Source organism: Protopterus annectens, chromosome 2.part2 (genome assembly GCF_019279795.1).
Source record: "Protopterus annectens isolate FY-2018-M chromosome 2.part2, PAN1.0, whole genome shotgun sequence".
Lineage (NCBI taxonomy): Eukaryota > Metazoa > Chordata > Ceratodontiformes > Protopteridae > Protopterus > Protopterus annectens.
The window spans coordinates 591,769,638-591,788,708 of NC_056730.1; the positions used below are offsets into that span (position 1 = coordinate 591,769,638).

Genomic DNA, 19,071 nt, shown 5'->3' on the forward strand with positions numbered 1-19,071 from the left:
GGAAGGAGGGAGGGTAACCTGGACTGCAGCAGTGTATACACTCGAACATCTACATTTATGGTAGGTACAAAACTGTACTATGTTCATCATGTTACACTGCTGCAGTCATTACACTTGGGTAGAATCCCAAAGCTGAGGAAGGGTGGCTGGTTTTATAAGGCATTAGGGCTGGCTATAAGGCCCTGCAGCACTGCAGTGGTGAAGCCAGCTCTGGATTTAGAGTATAGAGGCAGATGGTAATGCTTGGTGAAGGTATGTACAGAACTCCAAGTTGCTGCTTCCAAAATATCCTTGGTAGGTACTCCCCTGAGGTAGGCAGTTGAAGTGGCTGTTGCCCTGGTGGAGTGAGATCTAATGCTGCTAGGTACAGGTTTTCCATGGTATGTGTAGCAGAAATGTATACAATGTCCTATCCATTTTGAAATAGTCTGTTTTGAAATAGCTTTTCCCTGTGCTCCTGCAGCATATGCTACCAATAATTGCTCAGATTTTCTGAAAGCTTTGGTTTTGTCCAAGTAGAAGCGTAACTGCCTGTGAATGTCCAAAGAGTGCAGTAGTCTCTCCCCTTTATTCTGTGGTTTAAGATAAAAAGTTGGCAGGTGAATAGTATACTTTAGAGCCACACTGGATACCACCTTTAGCATAAAAGTAGGGTTAGTTCGTAAAGACACCCTGTCCTGGTGGAAAATGAGGAAAGGTTCCACTGCTATTAGTGCCTGTAATTCTGAAACTCTTCGTGCTGATGTTATTGCCAGGAGCAGAGCAGTTTTCCAAGAGATATATTTTAATTCTGCTGTGTTAGCTGGCTCAAAAGGAGGTAAAGTTAGCTTCTCCAGAACAAAGTTGAGGTCCCAAGTTGGAGTAGGTGCTCTACGGGGCGGTCTTATGTTTTTAGCCCCTCTGAGGTACTGTTTTAACAGAGGATTAGAGAAAATTGGTGGATCCATGTTGTAATGAGCAAAGATGGAAGAGGTGTGGATCTTGGTGGATGAGGACAGTCCTTTGTCCAGCATCTCAGTTAAGTATTGTAGTATCTCAGGAATGTTTGGGTCAAGGCTGTGAGCTTGGTTCCAGGCACAGAATCTCTTCCATTTATCCAAATAGGCTTTCCTGGTACTAGGCCTTTTGGCCTCCAGAATGACATCCATAGCAGCTTTGGAGAGAGGCATTGCTTGCTTGACTAAGGAATCTTCCATGCAGCTAGGTTTAAGGTCTTTAGCTGGCTGTGTAGTATTTGTTTGTTGTGCTGAGTCAGCAGATGTGGGATTTGAGGCAAAATCCAGGATGGTTCTTGTGCTAAGCTCCTTAAGATTGGGTACCAGTGCTGGCGTGGCCAGTCTGGTGCAATCAGGATCATCTTTGGCTCTTCCTGCCTGGCTTTTATGAGTACCTTTGGCAGGAGAGGTAGTGGTGGGAAAGCGTATACTTGTAGGTTCTCCCAGCTGAATGAGAGGGCATCCACTTTCCATGCTTGTGGATGGTAACTCCTTGTGTAGAATGTTTGTAGCTGGCAGTTTATTGGGGATGCAAACAGGTCTATGTCCGGGCTCCACCATTTCTGTGTTATCATTCTGAATATTTGTGGATTCAACTCCCATTCGTGGGGATCCATGATGTTTCTGCTTAAGTCGGCTGCCAGTGTGTTTTTCTCTCCTGACAGGAATTGTGCTTGCAGATGAACTTGAAGGTTTATAGCTGTGTTCCATAAGGTCATAGCTTGTCTGCATAGGGGGTAGGAGTGAGTGCCCCCTTGCTTGTTTATGTACCACAGAACTGTGGTGTTGTCTGCTTTTAGTAGTAGTTGTCCTGGATGCAGCAGGTCCTTGAAAGCTATAAGCGCATTTTGCTAGCATCTGTTTTTGATTGATGTGAAGATGCCTTTGTTCTGCGGGCCACGTGCCCTGAATACATTTGCCTGCCATGTGTGCTCCCCAGGCGTAATCCGATGCATCTGTTGTCGGTGTTTGCCTGGCTGTGGGTTGTGTAAAAGGCTGTCCCTTGTTGAGGTGACAAGCTTGAGCCCACCATTGAAACTCCTGCTGAAGGCAAGGGATTAGTGGTATAACTGTTTCCAAACTTTGACAGTGTTGAGACCATACATTCTTTAGGTACCATTGTAGTTTACTCATATGCAGTCTGGCATATGGAATTAGTAGTATGCAGGATGCCATGTAACCCAAGGCCTGCAGAATTTTTCTTGCAGGGAGTTGGGTCTTTGTTGCCATCAATTGAAAGTACTGAGTCAGTTTGTCCTTGTTTGTCTGGCGTGAGATAAGCCATCTGGGCCGGTGTGTTCAAGTTGGCACCAAGGAATATAATCTCTTGTGAGGGCACTAGTTTTGATTTATTTTCATTTACTGTGTACCCCAGGCAACATAATAACCTTTTTACAAACGCCAGATGCTTTAGAAGAATGTCCTTGCTCTCTGCTTGAATCAGGCAGCCGTCCAGGTACGGATAAATTTGAATTCCTTTCTGTCTGCAAAATGCAATTACTGGTGCCAGGCACTTTGTGAAGACCCTGGGCGCAGTAGATAAGCCAAACGGCAGTGCAGAGAATTGGTAATGCATTGAACCAGCTATGAATCTGAGGTATCTTCTGCAGTTTTGTCTGATGGGGACATGCAGGTATGCCTCTTTGAGGTCCAAAGTCACGAGCCAAGCTTTCTTGCCCACCATGGGAAGAAGCTGCTGTAATGTCAACATTTTGAATTTCGGAACATCCAGGTAAGTGTGTAGAGATGAAAGATCCAGAATGGGCCTCCAGGCTTTGTCCTTTCTGGGTACCAGAAAAAGTCTTGAGTAAAATCCTTGTTCTTGCTCCTGTGATGGTACCTTTTGAATAGCTCTCATATCCATGAGTGCTGTAATTTGTTTTTGAGCCTCTTCCCATTGATTTGGTGGCAGATTTGGCATTCCTTTTAACCTTGGCACAGTGTGAAAGTGGAACCTATAACCTTGAAATACAATGTTGAGAACCCATTTGTCTTTGGTGATCATTTGCCAATTGTGGTAGAAGAGTGCCAGTTTTCCTCCCAAGGGGGCTGCCAAGAAGGATTTGTTTGGCAGCTGTAGTGGGAAGTCATTGGAGCTGCTTTTTATATGGTTGGGGTCTGTCTTCCCCTTCTTTCTGGCCTGACTGTCGAGGCCTGTAAGGACCTTGTGTTTGACCTCTACCTCTTGGACGTCTGTTTCTTCCCCTTCGAGGTCTGTCTGTCATTGGAAAGGAACAATTCTTAGTTGGCCAGTTTCTGCTAAATCTATGAGGCTGAACCTGTAAGAAATCCTTCACCGTTTGCATAGATTTTGCCTTATCCTCCATTTTCTTTAATACCTCTTCTGCCTTAACTCCAAATAACACCTCCTGCTGCAAAGGTGCATCCAATAATTTTGCTTTAACATGATCTGGTAACATATGTTCTTTTAACCAAGCATGTCTTCCAATGACAGAGCTTGTAACTGCTGCTCTGCAGGAGGCCTCTAGAGAACCAAAACCACATTGTAATGTATGCTTTCCCACTTGTTCAGCTGCATGCAATAAATCCTGCATTTCTTTAAAATTAGGAGGATCCGATTCTGGAAGCATTTTTTGTTTTAACTGAGACAGTAAAAATTACTGATATTTTAACATGTGAAACTGGCAATTTAAGGCTCTCATTGCTAAAGTTGCAGACATATATACTGTCTTTCCCCATCTGTCTAATGCTCTGGAATCTCTGTCAGAGGGAACTGGATTCTTGGTCGATGAGGCCTTAACTCCTTTGGGTCCTTGGGAAATAGTTTCAGGGTCAGCTACAGGGCTTTTATACAGAAATTTATGTGAGTCAGGGACTCTGTAGTATCTGTCAGGTTTAACAGGGGCTGGAGGTAAGGAATCAGGATTTAAGCTGAATTCAGTATACACATCATCCACAATGTCTAATACTGGCGGGATAGCAAGGGGTCTGTGTTGAGGTAATAAAAGGATGTCTCTGAGCCTTTTCTTGGATTCTGAGTAATCCTGGCCTTCCCAGTGGAAATGCTCCCTCATGGTATGTAGGGTTTCCCCAAAGGAGTAGTCCTCAGGCAGTGAGGCTGATGGAATTGATTCCTCAGCATCAGAATCCACATAAGGGGGTAAAGAGTATCCTAGGTCTGAGGATGAATCAGAAGAGATGGACACCTGGTCGGATGAGTCATAGTCTGCATCCTGTCTAGGCCTTTTATCAGGAGGGAGATGGGACCCCCTGATCAGAGTGATTAGGTCTTCGTCCATTTTGAGCATTTGTTTCTTAGGCATGGAGGCCTGTCCTGGAGAATGCTGTATTTGTTTCTTTGACTTTAAAGGAGGCTTAGACTTAACTGAAGGTTTAATGCTTAACTGAGTAGGTCTGAAGACACCCTCTGTAGCTGTGGGTTGCTCAGCTACTCCGGATCCCTCTGAAAGGTTAGTCTCGGTAGGCTGAAGAACTTATGTGTCCGAAGGCCCAGCCATCTCCACGTAGGAGTCAAAGGCGGCTTGTGGTTCTACAGAAGCGGTCGTTAGGGGCTGCGAAGGCGCCTCGCTGAAAACCGGAGAACCGGTGACTGGCCTAGAAGAGGCTTCGTCGTCAGTTTTGGGTCTCGGATGCCTATCCTTGTCTTTGCGCTTTTTGTGTATTCCGGTTGTCGGAAGTTCCGACGGCATGGTATAATTGAATTTTCTACCAAAATAATATTGGGCAAAATCAAACCGATGTTTAATAGTGCGCTTGTTAAACCTAGCACAAAACCGACAACCAGTGACGTCGTGGTCAGGGCCTAGGCATGGGATACAATAGGAATGGAAATCCTTATGATGTATTTGCTTCCCACAAGAAATACAGTTATTAACTTTTACTGACATCGGTCTGAGGCAAGAAAAAGTTTCCCCAACGGGGTACTTAGCTTTGTAGAAGACTTCGGTTCTGGATTCGGAATGAAAATGTCAGGAGACGGCCGACCGGCACTTGCGAACTGCTTTTGCTTTGGGCACTGCGCGGCAAGAAAGACTGAAGAAAATGGTGTCGGCTACATCTTATATAACCCTGTCGCACTGACGTCAGGGAGGAGGCGACAGCAACCGACGCCGGACCAAGACTTTGGAACTCAGGCCAACTAGGGAACCGCCTGACGGCAGGATAACCCAAGTGTAATGACTGCAGCAGTGTAACACGATAAACATTCCCCAACTAGATTTGGGTCCTCAGGAACTTCCTCATCATTTTATTCACATCTGTTTCAAACAGACTTCTGGATGACAGCAATGACCAAAGGAGGGTCCGGAAGAATGTTGGAAAGTTCTTTCCTGAAAAAAAGTAATGGAAATCTGGATGAAACTGGCTCCAGGGAGGATCAAGGTTCTGGGAATTGAGGAGTGCTGGATCCAATGACTATAGGGTTTGATGCAGATGTTGGATCCACTGTCTTAAGAAGCTTTGGAGCCAGACCAGATGAACAAGAGAGATGCAGAGAAGGCTTCTTGAATTCTTTTGGTACTTTGTTTTTCTCTTTTGTTTCAGCTTATCACCATTCATTTCACCTTTAGATCGGTTATGTCAGAAGGTTTCTTGACAGGAGGAGAGACAGACGAAGAGGATGGGTGACGCAGGGAAGCTTCTCCCATGGTGGCAGACAGAAAACCCATCAGGACTAATTTGTTTCTCCTGTTCATGACAGCCCTAGTACCAAAAGTGGTACTAATGGAGCACTGCTCATAATGATGAGCTGCTCCCAAACAGTAGATGCACTTAGCATGTGTTTCTGAATTAGGAATTTTTATGGCCTCAAGCCACACATTTTTTGAAACGTGATGGCTTATCAGCCATATCTAAACAGCCAACACCAACACTTAAAGGGAAAGAAGTGTCACTAAAGCACAACAACCAACCACAAAACAAAAAAATGACAATTATGACACAGAATAAAAGTCACAAAAGTACCACTAAACAGCAAAAATCTCTAACTGGCATTAGCAACAGGGAAATAGGCACTAAAACAGTGAGGACAGAAAACTATCTCTGAAGACTATTTATAAATTAGGTAAAAGGAGGTAGAATAATAAAACTAAGAACTACAAGAAAAGAGAAGAGAAAACTAGTCATGTACTATATCCAAAAAACACAACAAAATTGCTTTGATTTATCTACACTCAAGCCTGAGCAATGGAGATCATGTCCATAGCAAATGAGCAGCAAATAAGATTGGAGGTAATAATCCACTTACAGTGGATTATGGGTAAATGGAGGAGCTTGAGCTTTGGATCCAAAGTCTGAAAGTGGCCAAAGTTAGATCTAAGATGGATCCGGTAACCAATCTGTTGAGTAATGGATGGAAAAGACAACATCAAATTAGAATGACTTGTTACTGTCTATGCCCCATGGAAAGACAATTTGTTTACTAATTTAAGTGTACAGTTCAGAAAACAAAAGTGAGAGGGCAATTCAGAACCAGTGGCATGAAAGAACTGTTTTTTTCTTTATGAACTTTGTCAGACCATATATGGAATTTAAAAAGTGCTTGATGACAGAAAGGTATGCAGCTGGGCTTGGGAAGTTCGTGTTTCCCTTACAATAAAATAAGAGAAACTAATATATTTACCAAGTGTGGTTAGGGTTAATGGCACGAAAGCAGTAGTTAAACATTAGGGCAACCCAAAGAATGTATTTTTTTTCTATACAGACACAAACTCATTTGATAAAGGATTGAGACACAAACTTGTTTGATAAAGGATTGAGACAAACTCATTTCATAAATGATTGCATGAACAAGTCATGTTCCAATGAGAGAAATACAGACACTATAAAAGACTGCAAACTTGTTAAATAAAAAAGGCATCAAAATTGTATGTAGGAAATGTAATGCTGAGAGCCACTTATGGTTCGACTCTCCATTACCACTAGACAAAGTAAAAAGTCCATAACAATGAAAATACAGTAAATAGTTCAAATTAGTAATGTGCAGACTGAAGTGATATGATGTAATGCATGATAAAAATGAACAAAACATTTTGTTTCTGCAAATGAAGTAACAGAAAATGAAAACAAAGAAATGGTGGTTGAAGGGAAAGGAAATTTAATTTACAAAAATGAATAATTATGTTACAATACAACGTGCTTAGGAGAAATGGCAGTGGAATTTCTAACTAGATTGTTTAATGAAATTTTGGAAAGTCAGAGGATGCCTGAGGAGTGGAGAAAAAGTGTTTTGGTACCTATCTTTAAGAATAAGGGTGATGTGCAGAGCTGCAGTAACTACAGAGGGATAAAACTGATTAGTCACAGCTTGAAGTTATGGGAAAGAGTAGTGGAAGCAGGGTTAAGAAGGGAGGTGATGATTAGTGATCAGCAGTATGGTTTCATGCCAGGAAAGAGCACTACAGATGCAATGTTTGCTCTGAGACTGTTGATGGAGAAATACAGAGAAGGTCAGAAGGAGTTGCATTGTGTCTTTGTAGACTTGGAGAAAGCATATGACAGGGTGCCTAGAGAAGAGTTGTGGTATTGTATGAGGAAGTCGGGAGTGGCAGAGAAGTACGTAAGAGTGGTACAGGATATGTACGAGGGTAGTGTGACAGTGGTGAGGACTGCAGTGGGAGTGACAGATCCGTTTAAGGTGGAGGTGGGATTACATCAAGGATCAGCTCTGAGTCCTTTCTTATTTGCAGTGGTGATGGACAGGTTGACAGATGAGATCAGACAGGAGGCCCCGTGGACTATGATGTTTGCAGATGACATTGTGATCTGTAGTGAGAGTAGGAATCAGGTTGAGGAGACTCTGGAGAGGTGGAGATATGCTCTAGAGAGCAGAGGAATGAGGGCCAGCAGGGCTAAGACAGAATATATGTGTGTAAATGAGAGGGAGGGTAGAGGAATGGTGAGGATGCAGGGAGTAGAGTTGGTAAAGGTGGACGAGTTTAAGTACTTGGGATCAACAGTTCAGAGTAATGGTGAATGTGGAAGAGAGGTGAAGAAGACAGTACAGGCAGGGTGGAATGGGTGGAGAAGAGTGTCAGGAGTGATTTGTGACAGACGGGTATCCGTAAGAGTGAAAGGGAAGGTCTACAAGAGTGTAGTGAGACCAGCTATGTTATATGGGTTGGAGACAGTGGCATTGACAAAAAGGCAGGAGTCAGAGCTGGATGTGGCAGAGTTAAAGATGTTAAGATTTGCAATTGGTGTGACTAGGATGGATAGGATTAGGAATCGGTATATTAGAGGGTCAGCTCATGTTGGACAGTTTGGAGACAAAGCAAGAGAGACGAGATTGCGTTGGTTTAGACATGTGCTGAGGAGGGATGATGGGTATATTGGGAAAAAGATGCTAAGGATGGAGCTGCCAGGTAAGAGGAATAGAGGAAGGCCTAAGATAAGGTTTATGGACGTGGTGAGAGAGGACATGCAGGCGGTTGGTGTGACAGAGCAAGATGCAGAGGATAGGAAGAAATGGAAAGAGATGATCCGCTGTGGCGACCCCTAACGGGAAAAGCCGAAAGAGAATGATGACAATACAACGTAATGATGATGAAGAAGGTGTGATAGAAGGGAGAAGATGAATCATCTATTGGGAGTACAAGTAAGAAAAAAATTGCAAACAGGAAGCGAAAGAAGAAAAAAAAGAATGGGATAATGTAAATTGAAGGGCTATGAATGTGGATAACCTTTAAAAAATTAAGTAAGAATGTTATTAGTGTACAAATGTTGCTGTAGTGTAGATGCAGATATAATACAGTTAGAAAACATACAATTTTTGAATATACAAGAAAAAGACAAATATCTAAGGCTTTGGGAAGAAATTCTAAACAGAGTTTTAGTAAAGGCACATTTGGGAATAGCAGTATTAGTGAAGAAAAGAAAAATATTAAGGTGAATGGATGACATGGCTGGAAGGATAGTTATATGTGATATGAAGATATGTGAGAAACTAACATGGGTGATAATGGTATATGCATACACATATATGGGGACAAAGTAAGAACACTGACATTATTCCTGTCAGCAATTTTAATTGTAATTTAAGAAAAATGAAAGGGCAATAAGAGAAGACATAAGAGTAGACAAGGAAGTATGGAAGGCATCATTTAGGAGGATAGAGATATTATACATATGACATAGAAAATGTACAGAGGGAAACAAATTACAATGAGGTTCAATGGTTTGTGTGGGACACGAGGGAAGAAAAAGTGAATATTTCACAGATCAATTGGACACATGGGAAAAACAGCAGAAATTAAGGGAAAATTTACTCGGAATGGGCTTGCATTTAGTCATTCTTGATCAATGTTCTAGCACAGAAAACAAAATAAATACGTAAGAAAAAGACATGGTCTAAAAAGGAGGCAGTATAACAAAAGAGTTGAAAAGTGAACAGGAAATGTTATGGTATGAACAAAACACAATGAGGGATTTTTATGAAATATGGTCACAATAGTGGATTTGGTACAAAAAAAAAAAAACAGACTGTTTATATTAGAATGGAGAAAGAGAAATGGCAGAAAAAAAACATGAGTATAGTAAAGTAGTAGGAATATGAAGATATGCAAGAAAACAATGACAATGAAAAAGAAAAGCAACAGAAATGTATGGAAGTGATAGGTATCGAGTGCAGTAAACGAATGATCGCTTAGCTATATGGGTTATATCTTGCCAGGGATACAACAGCTGGCCAGCTTTCAAAGCTTCAGGGCATCTTCTACACCCCCAAATGTCAGGTAGCTTGAACTGAACTAAAAGATAAGTCTGGGTGTGATGCCCTTTAGAGCTTTCCTCCCAACAGGGAGAGGAAGGCTGAGCCCTAAAAGAACAATGCTAGAACAACAAAAAATACATGTCCACACCTTTGCAAAAACAACACACCAAAAAACAAGGGGGAATAGAAAGAAGGAGCGGCTACTGCAGCAGTTATCATTCAAACATCTACTGTTATGGTAAGTTTACTTACACAACTGCGCTCTGTTCATCATATTGATCACTGTTGCACTAGCCTTAGCTATATCGGTAGATTACCCTAGTTTACATGTATGGGAGGTGGAAGAAGGTCCCCAGGAAAATGATCCTAGCAAAGCCTGATCTGGACCTAGAAAAGGGATCAAGCGTATAGTACTTTGTAAAAGTTTGTCCAAAGGACCAAGGAGCAGCTTCTAAAATACTTCTAGAATCCAAACCTTTCCAAAAAGCCATAGATGAAGCCAAGGCCCTGGTAGAGTTGGCTATGGCCCTGCCTGGAATAGATCCGTTATGGTGAGTATAACGAAAGATAACAGCCTTAGACAACCACTTGGAAATAGTCTGTTTAACAGGGTCTATGTTAAATCATCGAATGCTTAAAAAAGCAAACAATGATTTATCAAACCCATGTAAGCGAAAGCCTGCAATCTCAAACTCTTAGAACAGCGATTTTTTCCAAGGAAAAAAAAAATCGCTGTTCCACAAAAAAAAAAAAAAAATAAATAAATTTTAAAACATTACATAAAGTGGGGGGCTTCACCCCCCCCACACCCCCTACTTAAATATACCAACTCCGAGATTGCACTACAGTCACAAAAAAAAGGCAAAGTAACGGAAGCGGCCAAGCGATTTCTTTCCCAGGGAAAGAATTCGCTTATATGCTGTTTCGCTATTTTGCCTTTTCATGTTTTCAAGTTCGATAAAGATGCATTTGAAAGAATGTGTCTTCAATCATTTAATAGGAACCCTGTTTGACACAGGTCTCTTCTTACCTTCACAAGAAATTAAAAACTCAGGCGAGGATCTGAAAGATTTAGTTCTATCAAGACAGTAGCCGAATTGTCTATGAAAATACATGGTACGGATTATCTTTTCTCTCTCATTTTTAGGTCCAGGAAAGAAAGTGGGGAGATGGAAAACTTGGCTTAAGTAAACTCTGATACCATTTTAGGTATAAAGGAAGGATTCACTTTCAAAGAAGCCTTGTCCCTGTAGAAAATGAGATAGGGTTGACTCATCATAAGCACTTGCAACTCAAGACACCCTTCATGCAGAGGGCACAGCAATCAGTAAAACTGTTTTTCCATGTTAAGAACCTCAAGTCAGCCAGGTTAGCTTGTTCAAATGGAGCAACTGTTAGCTAATCTAATAGAAAATTAACATCCAAAGGAGGGGCCACTGGTTTTCTTGGAGGCCTCTTATGCAGAATCCCTTTCAAAAGCATTTTGACACGAGAATGCACTGAAAGAGGAGGATCCATGAACAGCTATGCCGAAATGAACGGTAAATGAAACTTGAAAGAGGAGTAAGAAAGGCCATAGGATAGCACCTCACACAAATATTGTAAAATCAGAGAACAACAAGCCCTGAATGGGTGCTTTTTATGTTGCTGATATCAACTAGAAAACCTAGTAGTGACGTTGGGGAAAGTGCGACATCAGCTGAGGCCAGACCCAGACTTTGGAATCCGGTCGACCGAAGGGCTGCCTGAGGCAGGACAACCCATATGTTATGACTGCAGATGCATCCTTGAAGGACATCCAAGGCTGCCTGAGCCAGAAGGGAGTCACCACGATGACCCTGGGAGATTCCTTCTGAATTTTCAATGAATCTTGCCACCTGATTGTTCAGAAAGGAGACAAACAGGTCTATTTGAAGAACTCCCCATAGTCAGATAAAATCTTGGAAGACCTCCTAATCTAGTTTCCATTCATGAGGTCTGCCCTTGTCTTCCCAGGTTGTCTACCAGACAATTTTGCTCTGACGGAATGTAGGATGCTTGTAGAACAAGACTGATCTGTTAAGCTATATCATAAGCTAACAAGGCTAGTCTGTACAGGGGCACAACTTGGTTTCACTTTTGCTTGTTGATGTACCACATAACTACATTATTGTCTGTAACAATTTAAGATGGCACAGGAGCCAAAGATAATTCAGAGAGTTGAGTGCCTTTGATCTGGAAAAGCATCTATTTTATATTTACATGCTTGTGTCTGTCCTTGGTGTCCCACACACCTTGCACTTTTATCCCTCCTGAAACTGCTCACCAAGCAAAGTCTGTAGTGTCTGTGGTGACTTGAATGCTTTGGCACAGCAGAAAGAAGAGGAGACCTGGATTTTGAGATATCAGTTTTCCCCATCAAGTGATTTCACTTCTGATAAAGCCTAGCACTCAGATCTGAAAAGATAAAACAGTGCTGGGATGAAAAAGACTTAAGACATCACTTTATCTTTCTCATGTGGATTCTTGCCAGGGGTATCATGAGAATCAATAGAGGCCATAAGACCCAAAATTCTAAGGAATTCCATCACAATGATCGAAGTCCAAGGGGAAAAGCCTAAAAACAGATCAAGACGTAGATGTTTTTTATTCTGTGGAAGAAAAGCTCTTTAAACTCTTGGCTAGGGTTGTAAGGGCTCCAGGGCCATTAGCCTAGTAACCTCCTATGATCCTACGATATAGCTAAGCCTACTGCATCAGTGATTAATATGATGAACATCGTAACCATTATGCCAATTGTGCCCCATAAATTAAGCCAAACTTCCAATATTTTAATGGAAGAAGTTAGCTTCTAGCAGTCACCCTTCCTAGGGCAGACATCACACAACTGCAAGTATCAGTAAAGTATACAAAGCCTTAAGCTAATAAGCAAAACAGCAGCAGCAAGTTCAAGCATTTTTATTTTAAATAAATGTGCAAACTGTACAAGATATGCACAAGGAAATGAAAAGAGAACATTCGAACAGACAGAAAATGCTCAGAGAAATCTAACATCTGAACTACAAATTATCTGCTTCTAGCTAGTGACATATTGTATCCTTACGGTTTCCAGCTTTCCATACCAAAACAGAATTTTCAGAGTCCTTACCTGACAGTACAATGCAGAGCTTGAATTCTGTTTTCAATGGTATACTTCAGCAAGGAAACAGCAACTCCTGTAACTTCTGAATTAAGTAATGCCCCTGAAGTCATTCCACAGGACTTCCTGTGGCTTTAATTTGAATTTTAGAAGATGCCTTACCTGTTTCTAGAACTACACCTTTCTGGGGGGGTCTCTCAATAAGCTACTATCCAAATAAGGTTTCTTCATCGTCATAATGTAACTTAACCAGAATCTTCACTTAGCAGACTTCACAAAGGTGCACACATTTCTAGAGGAAGCTTTAGTTTCACTTATAAACTGTAATGATATTTACACAGTGGCAAATGAAATAACACACCATTTTAAATACCTTCTTTCGCATATTACACAACAAAAAAACAAGTACAATGCAGCTTCTTTTTTTCTTTTATCCATTAAACAATTATTTATCAATCTCCAATTGAGTTAGTATATTTTTCTTGTATTTCATTTTCGGACAACAGTAACACTTTCTACTAATATAAGCTCTCCTCAGAATGTTAATAACAACCATTTGTAATTCTGGTCAGAACTTGCAATATTTTTTTTCATAGAAAAAGTGGGAAAGTCATTGAGTACTTTGGGATGTATGATGAGAAGTAACTCAAAGAAGGCCTGGGGAGAATCAGAAGGCTAGTTATAAAGCACTAACTGGGTAAACTAGAAGGAAAAGCTGTCTCCTTTCTACCGTCACTGTAATGTAACTCAGCCTCTTCAAGCAGCAGCAGCAAGGTAATGTAGAGTCCTCCAGCACCATTCAAAGAATGCAGATTGCAGTAATACTGAGGGACATTAGTGGAAAGTGTAGTGCAGTCACAGAGGTCCTCTTAAGACTGGGACATTTCACTGCTTTTCAGGTAGCAAAGGACAGTCCCCAAACTACATGATATGCTAAGTTTCTCACATATACTGGAAGTAATGCAGGAAAAAAATCATTTAAATTAACAGATATCGGGAGATCTACAGAACAAAAATGAGCTTTAATGTCCTCAAGATGTTTTCTTAATTAGAATGACTGCTAAATGTTAAGGGAAAGGAACCTATTAGAAAGGAAAACCCTTAGACATCCATCCATGTTTTAAAACAAAATTTTTGCATTTTTTGAAACTTACCCACGCTCAACTAAGGCAATCTGATCCTGAACAAACACCCCATTGTTTAACTCTCCGCAGGCTTCTGGGGGGTCTGCAGGCACTAAAAAGATTTGCTCATATCTGAAATTCTGCAAAAAAGGAGCACAACAAATTGTATTTATTAAGATAGAGCTTTTAAGAACTGTAACAAATTTATCAGCAAAGCAACAGTGTACTGGTATGCATACTGTTAAGTTCAGGAAGACAGAAGACAAAAACTGTACAACAACTTACTGTACAATAAGAATTTTTAATGGCTCTAGTCAGCAGCAAGCAAGACTGGTATACTTTTTACCAAAAGGCAGCATATTGTTTGACTATTCACTTATTTGTCTGCTGTAGACAAAGCAAATGTTTGCACCATTAATGACCAGTGCTTCTGCCAATGCTCCCTCCTAGTTCTACTCTGCCAAGTAGTAAGCTATAGCTCTTAATTACAACACCCTGAAGGGAAAGCAGTGATCCTAGGTTTAAAAAAAAGGCCACAACTACATTAATCACTGGAAGACAACAGTAGCACCACCTGCTTACAAAGATTCTTTTGAAGATATGTTACATTTTAAATAATTTTTCTGTCTTCTATGGGAGTTATCACAGTTGTCAGGATGTGGTACTGCAAGGTCTACAGATAGAAAAATATCGGTACCATACCATTGGTCATGGTCTGCAATTGCCAAATGCTGATTTTGGGCTCATAGTTGGTCATGTGTAGGCTATGTCAAGTGAAGGACTGGTTAAATTCTTTTTATCAATTAATTTATGATAAGGGGAAATGGGTCTCAATGCCAAAACATTCATTATAAACATATATTTTGGCATCAGGACTACAAGAGAGAGAAAGAGAGGGAGAAAGGGGGAGAGAGAGAGAGAGAGACAGTGTGTGTGTGTGTGTGTGTGTGTGTGTGTGTGTGTGTGTGTGTGTGTGCGTGTGCGTGTGTGTGTGCGTGTGTGTGTGTTGTTTAGTGGTACTGTTTAGGGAAAGGATGTTTAAAGACAAGTTAAGGGGCAGGGTTAGGCTTAGGATTCGTACACAAATAAGGTGGTACAGGAGTGCCTAGCTATTCATAATACACACCTGTATATATACAAACACACATACACGTACATATATCAACACATGTAGACATACCCATTATATACTCATGAACACACGTGTGTGTGTGTGTGTGTGTGTGTGTGTGTATATATGTGTGTCTGATTTCTCACAGTAGGTTTAGAGGTAGGGCTAAGGAAGAGTATGGCTTCAGTAATATGTGCGTGCACATCTGTGGATATGCAAGTGCAAGCGTCAGCGGGTTAGGGAATGGGATAAGTTTAGGGTTATGCTTGTCTGTGTGTGTGTGTGTGTGTGTGTGTGTGTGTGTGTGTGTATCTTGTTTAGTGTTACTGTTTAGGGAAAGGATCTTTAAAGACCAGTTAAGAGGCAGGGGTAGAGTTAGGGTTAGTACAAGAATAAAGTGGTACAGGAGTGCCTAGCTTTTCATAATACACTCCTGCATATATGTACATATGCAAACACACGTACATGTACATACATCTACACATCATACACATTACATACTCATGAACACACATGCACATGTGTGTGTGTACATGTGGGCACGCATATATCACACAACACACACAAATATGCCTCTTTTCAATCTGCACAAAAAGGAAGAAACAACTTAGGGCAGTTTAGTGCAGAGGACTAAGGCTGTGCACTACTAATGAGTTCCATCCTCTAATCTTGATTTTGATTACTTCAGTATCCATTTGTTTACTGTGTGACTGAGCAAGTCACTTAACCAGGCAATACTCCCAGACCACCCCTGAAAAGAAGCAATGATGCTAATGCATACAGGCACCATAAGAAAATATTTCCATTTTACTGTACTGAAGGCATATTTTTGATGAGGTGTGGGGACCAAAAGTACTGTTTGAAATTTTTAGAAAGCTAACAATTCTTCACTTTTTAAGTATATATTACATATTGAAAAAGACAGCATACAGTTTTTAGATACTGAATTGTATGTACTAGAATTAAAAAAAGAGAGAGAGAAACAAAAAAGTACAGTTGTGTACATTTACCATAAATGTAGATGTTCGAGTGTACTCACTGTTGCAGTCATTACATTTGGATTATCCCTGCCAGGGTAGCCGTCTGCCGGCCCAAATACCAAAGGCTTAATATTTCTGCGTCAGTTGCTGTCGCTTCAGGACTGACTTCAGATCGTCAGTTGTATAAAGTAAGGCAGCTGACGCCATTACGAGTTTTTCTTGCCCTAACCTGTCAGGAGCCCCCAAGTAAGAGCCAGGTTCTGGTGGAAAAACTCCACCAGTAGAAAGTAAATACCAATATGTCCCTTGTAAGGAAAGTGAACACAAAAAAGGGGGAATAAAGGAAGGGAAACCAGGACTGCAACAGTGAATACACACGAACATCTACATTTACGGTAAGTGTACACAACTGTACTATGTTCTTTGTGTTTCACTGTTGCAGTCATCACATTTGGGTTGATTCCCAAAGCTGAGGCAATGGGTGGAGGCAGTCAAGGAAAGTAGGGGCTGGCTAGGATGCCCTGCAAGACTGCAGAGGCAAACCCTGCCCTGGATTTGGAGAAGAGAGGCAGGTGGTAATGTTTGGTAAAGGTGTGAACAGATATCCAGCTGGCAGCCTCCAGGATGTCCCTGTTGGGGACTCCTCTGAGGAAAGCTGTAGATGTGGAGGCTGATCTGGTGGAGTGAGTCCTGATCCCCTTGGGGGGAGGCTTTCCATGTTGTTTGTAGCAGAAATGGATGCAGTGTGCTATCCATTTGGAAATGGTTTGTTTGGAGATGGCTTTGCCCTCTGCCCCTGTAGCAAAGCTAATCAGCAATTGATCAGACTTTCTGAAGGATTTAGTCCTGTCTAGATATAATCTGAGCTGTCTGTGCACATCTACAGAGTGCAGGATCCTTTCCTACTTGTTCTGGGGATTAGGAAAAAAGGTGGGCAAATGAATGAATTGGTTGACAGCCACACTGGACACCACCTTGGGCATGAAGGATGGGTTAGTCTTGAGGGATACCCTGTCAGCATGGAAGATGATGAAGGGTTCCACAGCCATGAGTGCTTGCAGCTCGGAGACCCTTCTGGCTGAAGTGATGGCCATAAGGAAAGCTGTCTTCCAGGAGAGAAATTTTAGCTCTGTCAAAGAAGCTGGTTCGAAGGGGGCAGGGTGAGCTTTTCCAACACAAAGTTAAGGGCTCAAGCTGGTGTCGGTCCTCTTCTGGGTGGCCTCAAGTTGCTAGCCCCTCTTAGGAGCTGTCTGATCAAAGGGTGTGAGAAAAGGGGCTGCTCAGTGGAAAAATGAGCAGAGAAAGCAGAGGCATGAAGTTTAATACAGGAAAAAGAGAGGCCACTGTGTAGCAGGTCAGCTAAGTAATCCAGGATGACAGGGAGGGAGGGCTGTGCCGTATTGGCTCCCTTAGCCTAAATCTAGGTGCAGAACCTTTTCCATTTGTCAGCATAAGACGTTCTAGTGCTAGGGCATCTGGCCTAATGTATAACATCTAGAACCTGTTTACAGAGGCTGGCAGATTGGGGGTTAGGGAATCAGCCAAGCTGCTGGGAACCAAAAAAAGTCTGGAGTAGAAACCTTGGCCTTTCTGTTCTGCAGGAATGTGCTCTACTGCCCTCGTAGAGAGCAGGAAAAAGACTTGCTTTTGAACCTCTACCGACTGGTTTGGAGGTAGATCTGGGAACCCTTTTGGAGTTGGAAGGGTGTGGAAGGAAAATTTCTATCCCTGGAAAACTATGTTGAGAACCCAGCTGTCGTTGGTAATGGTGGCCCTAGAGCTTGCGTGAAAGGAGAGTTTTCCCCCTAGGGGAAAGTGAAGGTGGGCAGAGGGAGGGGGTGGGGGAGGTGAGTCATTGTGAGTTCTTACCATAGGTGGGTGGCTTAGAACTCCCTGGTTTTGAAGTGGACGTAGTCCCCTGCTTAGATCTCTGTATTCCCTGTGGCTGCTGTCTTGGGGGAGGTCTGGTTCCCCGGGGTCTAGGCTGAACTGGCCTAGTGGGAGCAGGAAAGGACCAATGCTTGGTGGGACAATGCCTGCTGAACCTGGCTGGCTGGACCTGTAAGAAATCCTAAACTGTCTGCATAGATTTTGCTTTTTCTTCTTTCTTTTTTTAAGACCTCTTCTGCCTTAGTGCCAAATAAGTTGTCTTTGTGCAAGGGGGCATCCAACAATTTAGATTTGACATGGTCTGGCAAGGGCTGTCCCTTAAGCCATGCATGTCTTCTAAGGACAGACCTGGTGATTGGTGCCCTGCAAGAAGCTTCTAGGGCATCAAAACCACAGTGCAAGGTGTGTTTAGTTACTTGAGTTGCAGAATGCATTAACTCTTGTAACTCTTTAGATTCTGCACAAGCAGGAAAGGAAGACATTTTTTTGTTTGAAGAGTTCCAGGGTATGCTGCTGAAATTTTAGGATATGGAACTGACAGTTTAGTGCTCTGACAGCAAGAGTAGCTGAGGTGTATACTTTTTTACCCCATCCATCTAGTGCTCGGGAGTCCCTATCTGAGGGGGTGGGATTCTTAGCAGACGTTGCTTTAATTCCTTTAGGCCCTTGAGAAATGACCTCAGGGTCAGCAGTAGGATTTTTAAAAATAAATTTGTGTGAGTCACTGATTCTGAAGTATCTGTCTGGTTTTATGGGTAGATGAGGGAGGGTGTCAGAAGTCAAGCTGGATTCCAGGAAAACATACTCCACAACATCCAGGACTGGGGGGTGGCCAAGGGTCTGTGCTGTGGAAGATCTAAGAATTCCCAGAGTCTCTTTTTAGACTGAGGGTAGTCCTGACTCTCCCATTGGAAATGCTCCCTTAAGGTATGACAGGTTTCCCCAAAGAAATAAATCCTCTGGGGGAGAGGCTGAAGAAATGGAATCCTCTGCATCAGAATCCTCATAAGTAGAGAGCGGTTACATGTCTTCATATTCAGAAGCATCAGAGTCATCTGACTCTTGTTCAGACAAAACTACAGGGGACATATCTCTTTTCCTTTTGGAGGGGGTAGCTTGGCTTCCCCTGATCAGCACGATAAGGTCTTCTTCTATTTTAAGCAT

General features: G+C 42.0%; 1 protein-coding gene across 1 annotated transcript in view; it reads right to left on the minus strand.

Annotated features, from left to right (window-relative positions):
* PRADC1 (protease associated domain containing 1) overlaps positions 1-19,071 on the minus strand; it is a 400,772-nt gene that overhangs the window by 239,608 nt on the left and 142,093 nt on the right. Inside the window, exon 3 of the mRNA XM_044064042.1 lies at positions 13,957-14,066. Coding sequence (XP_043919977.1) covers positions 13,957-14,066 — 110 coding nt within the window. The remainder of the gene's footprint in view (positions 1-13,956; positions 14,067-19,071) is intronic.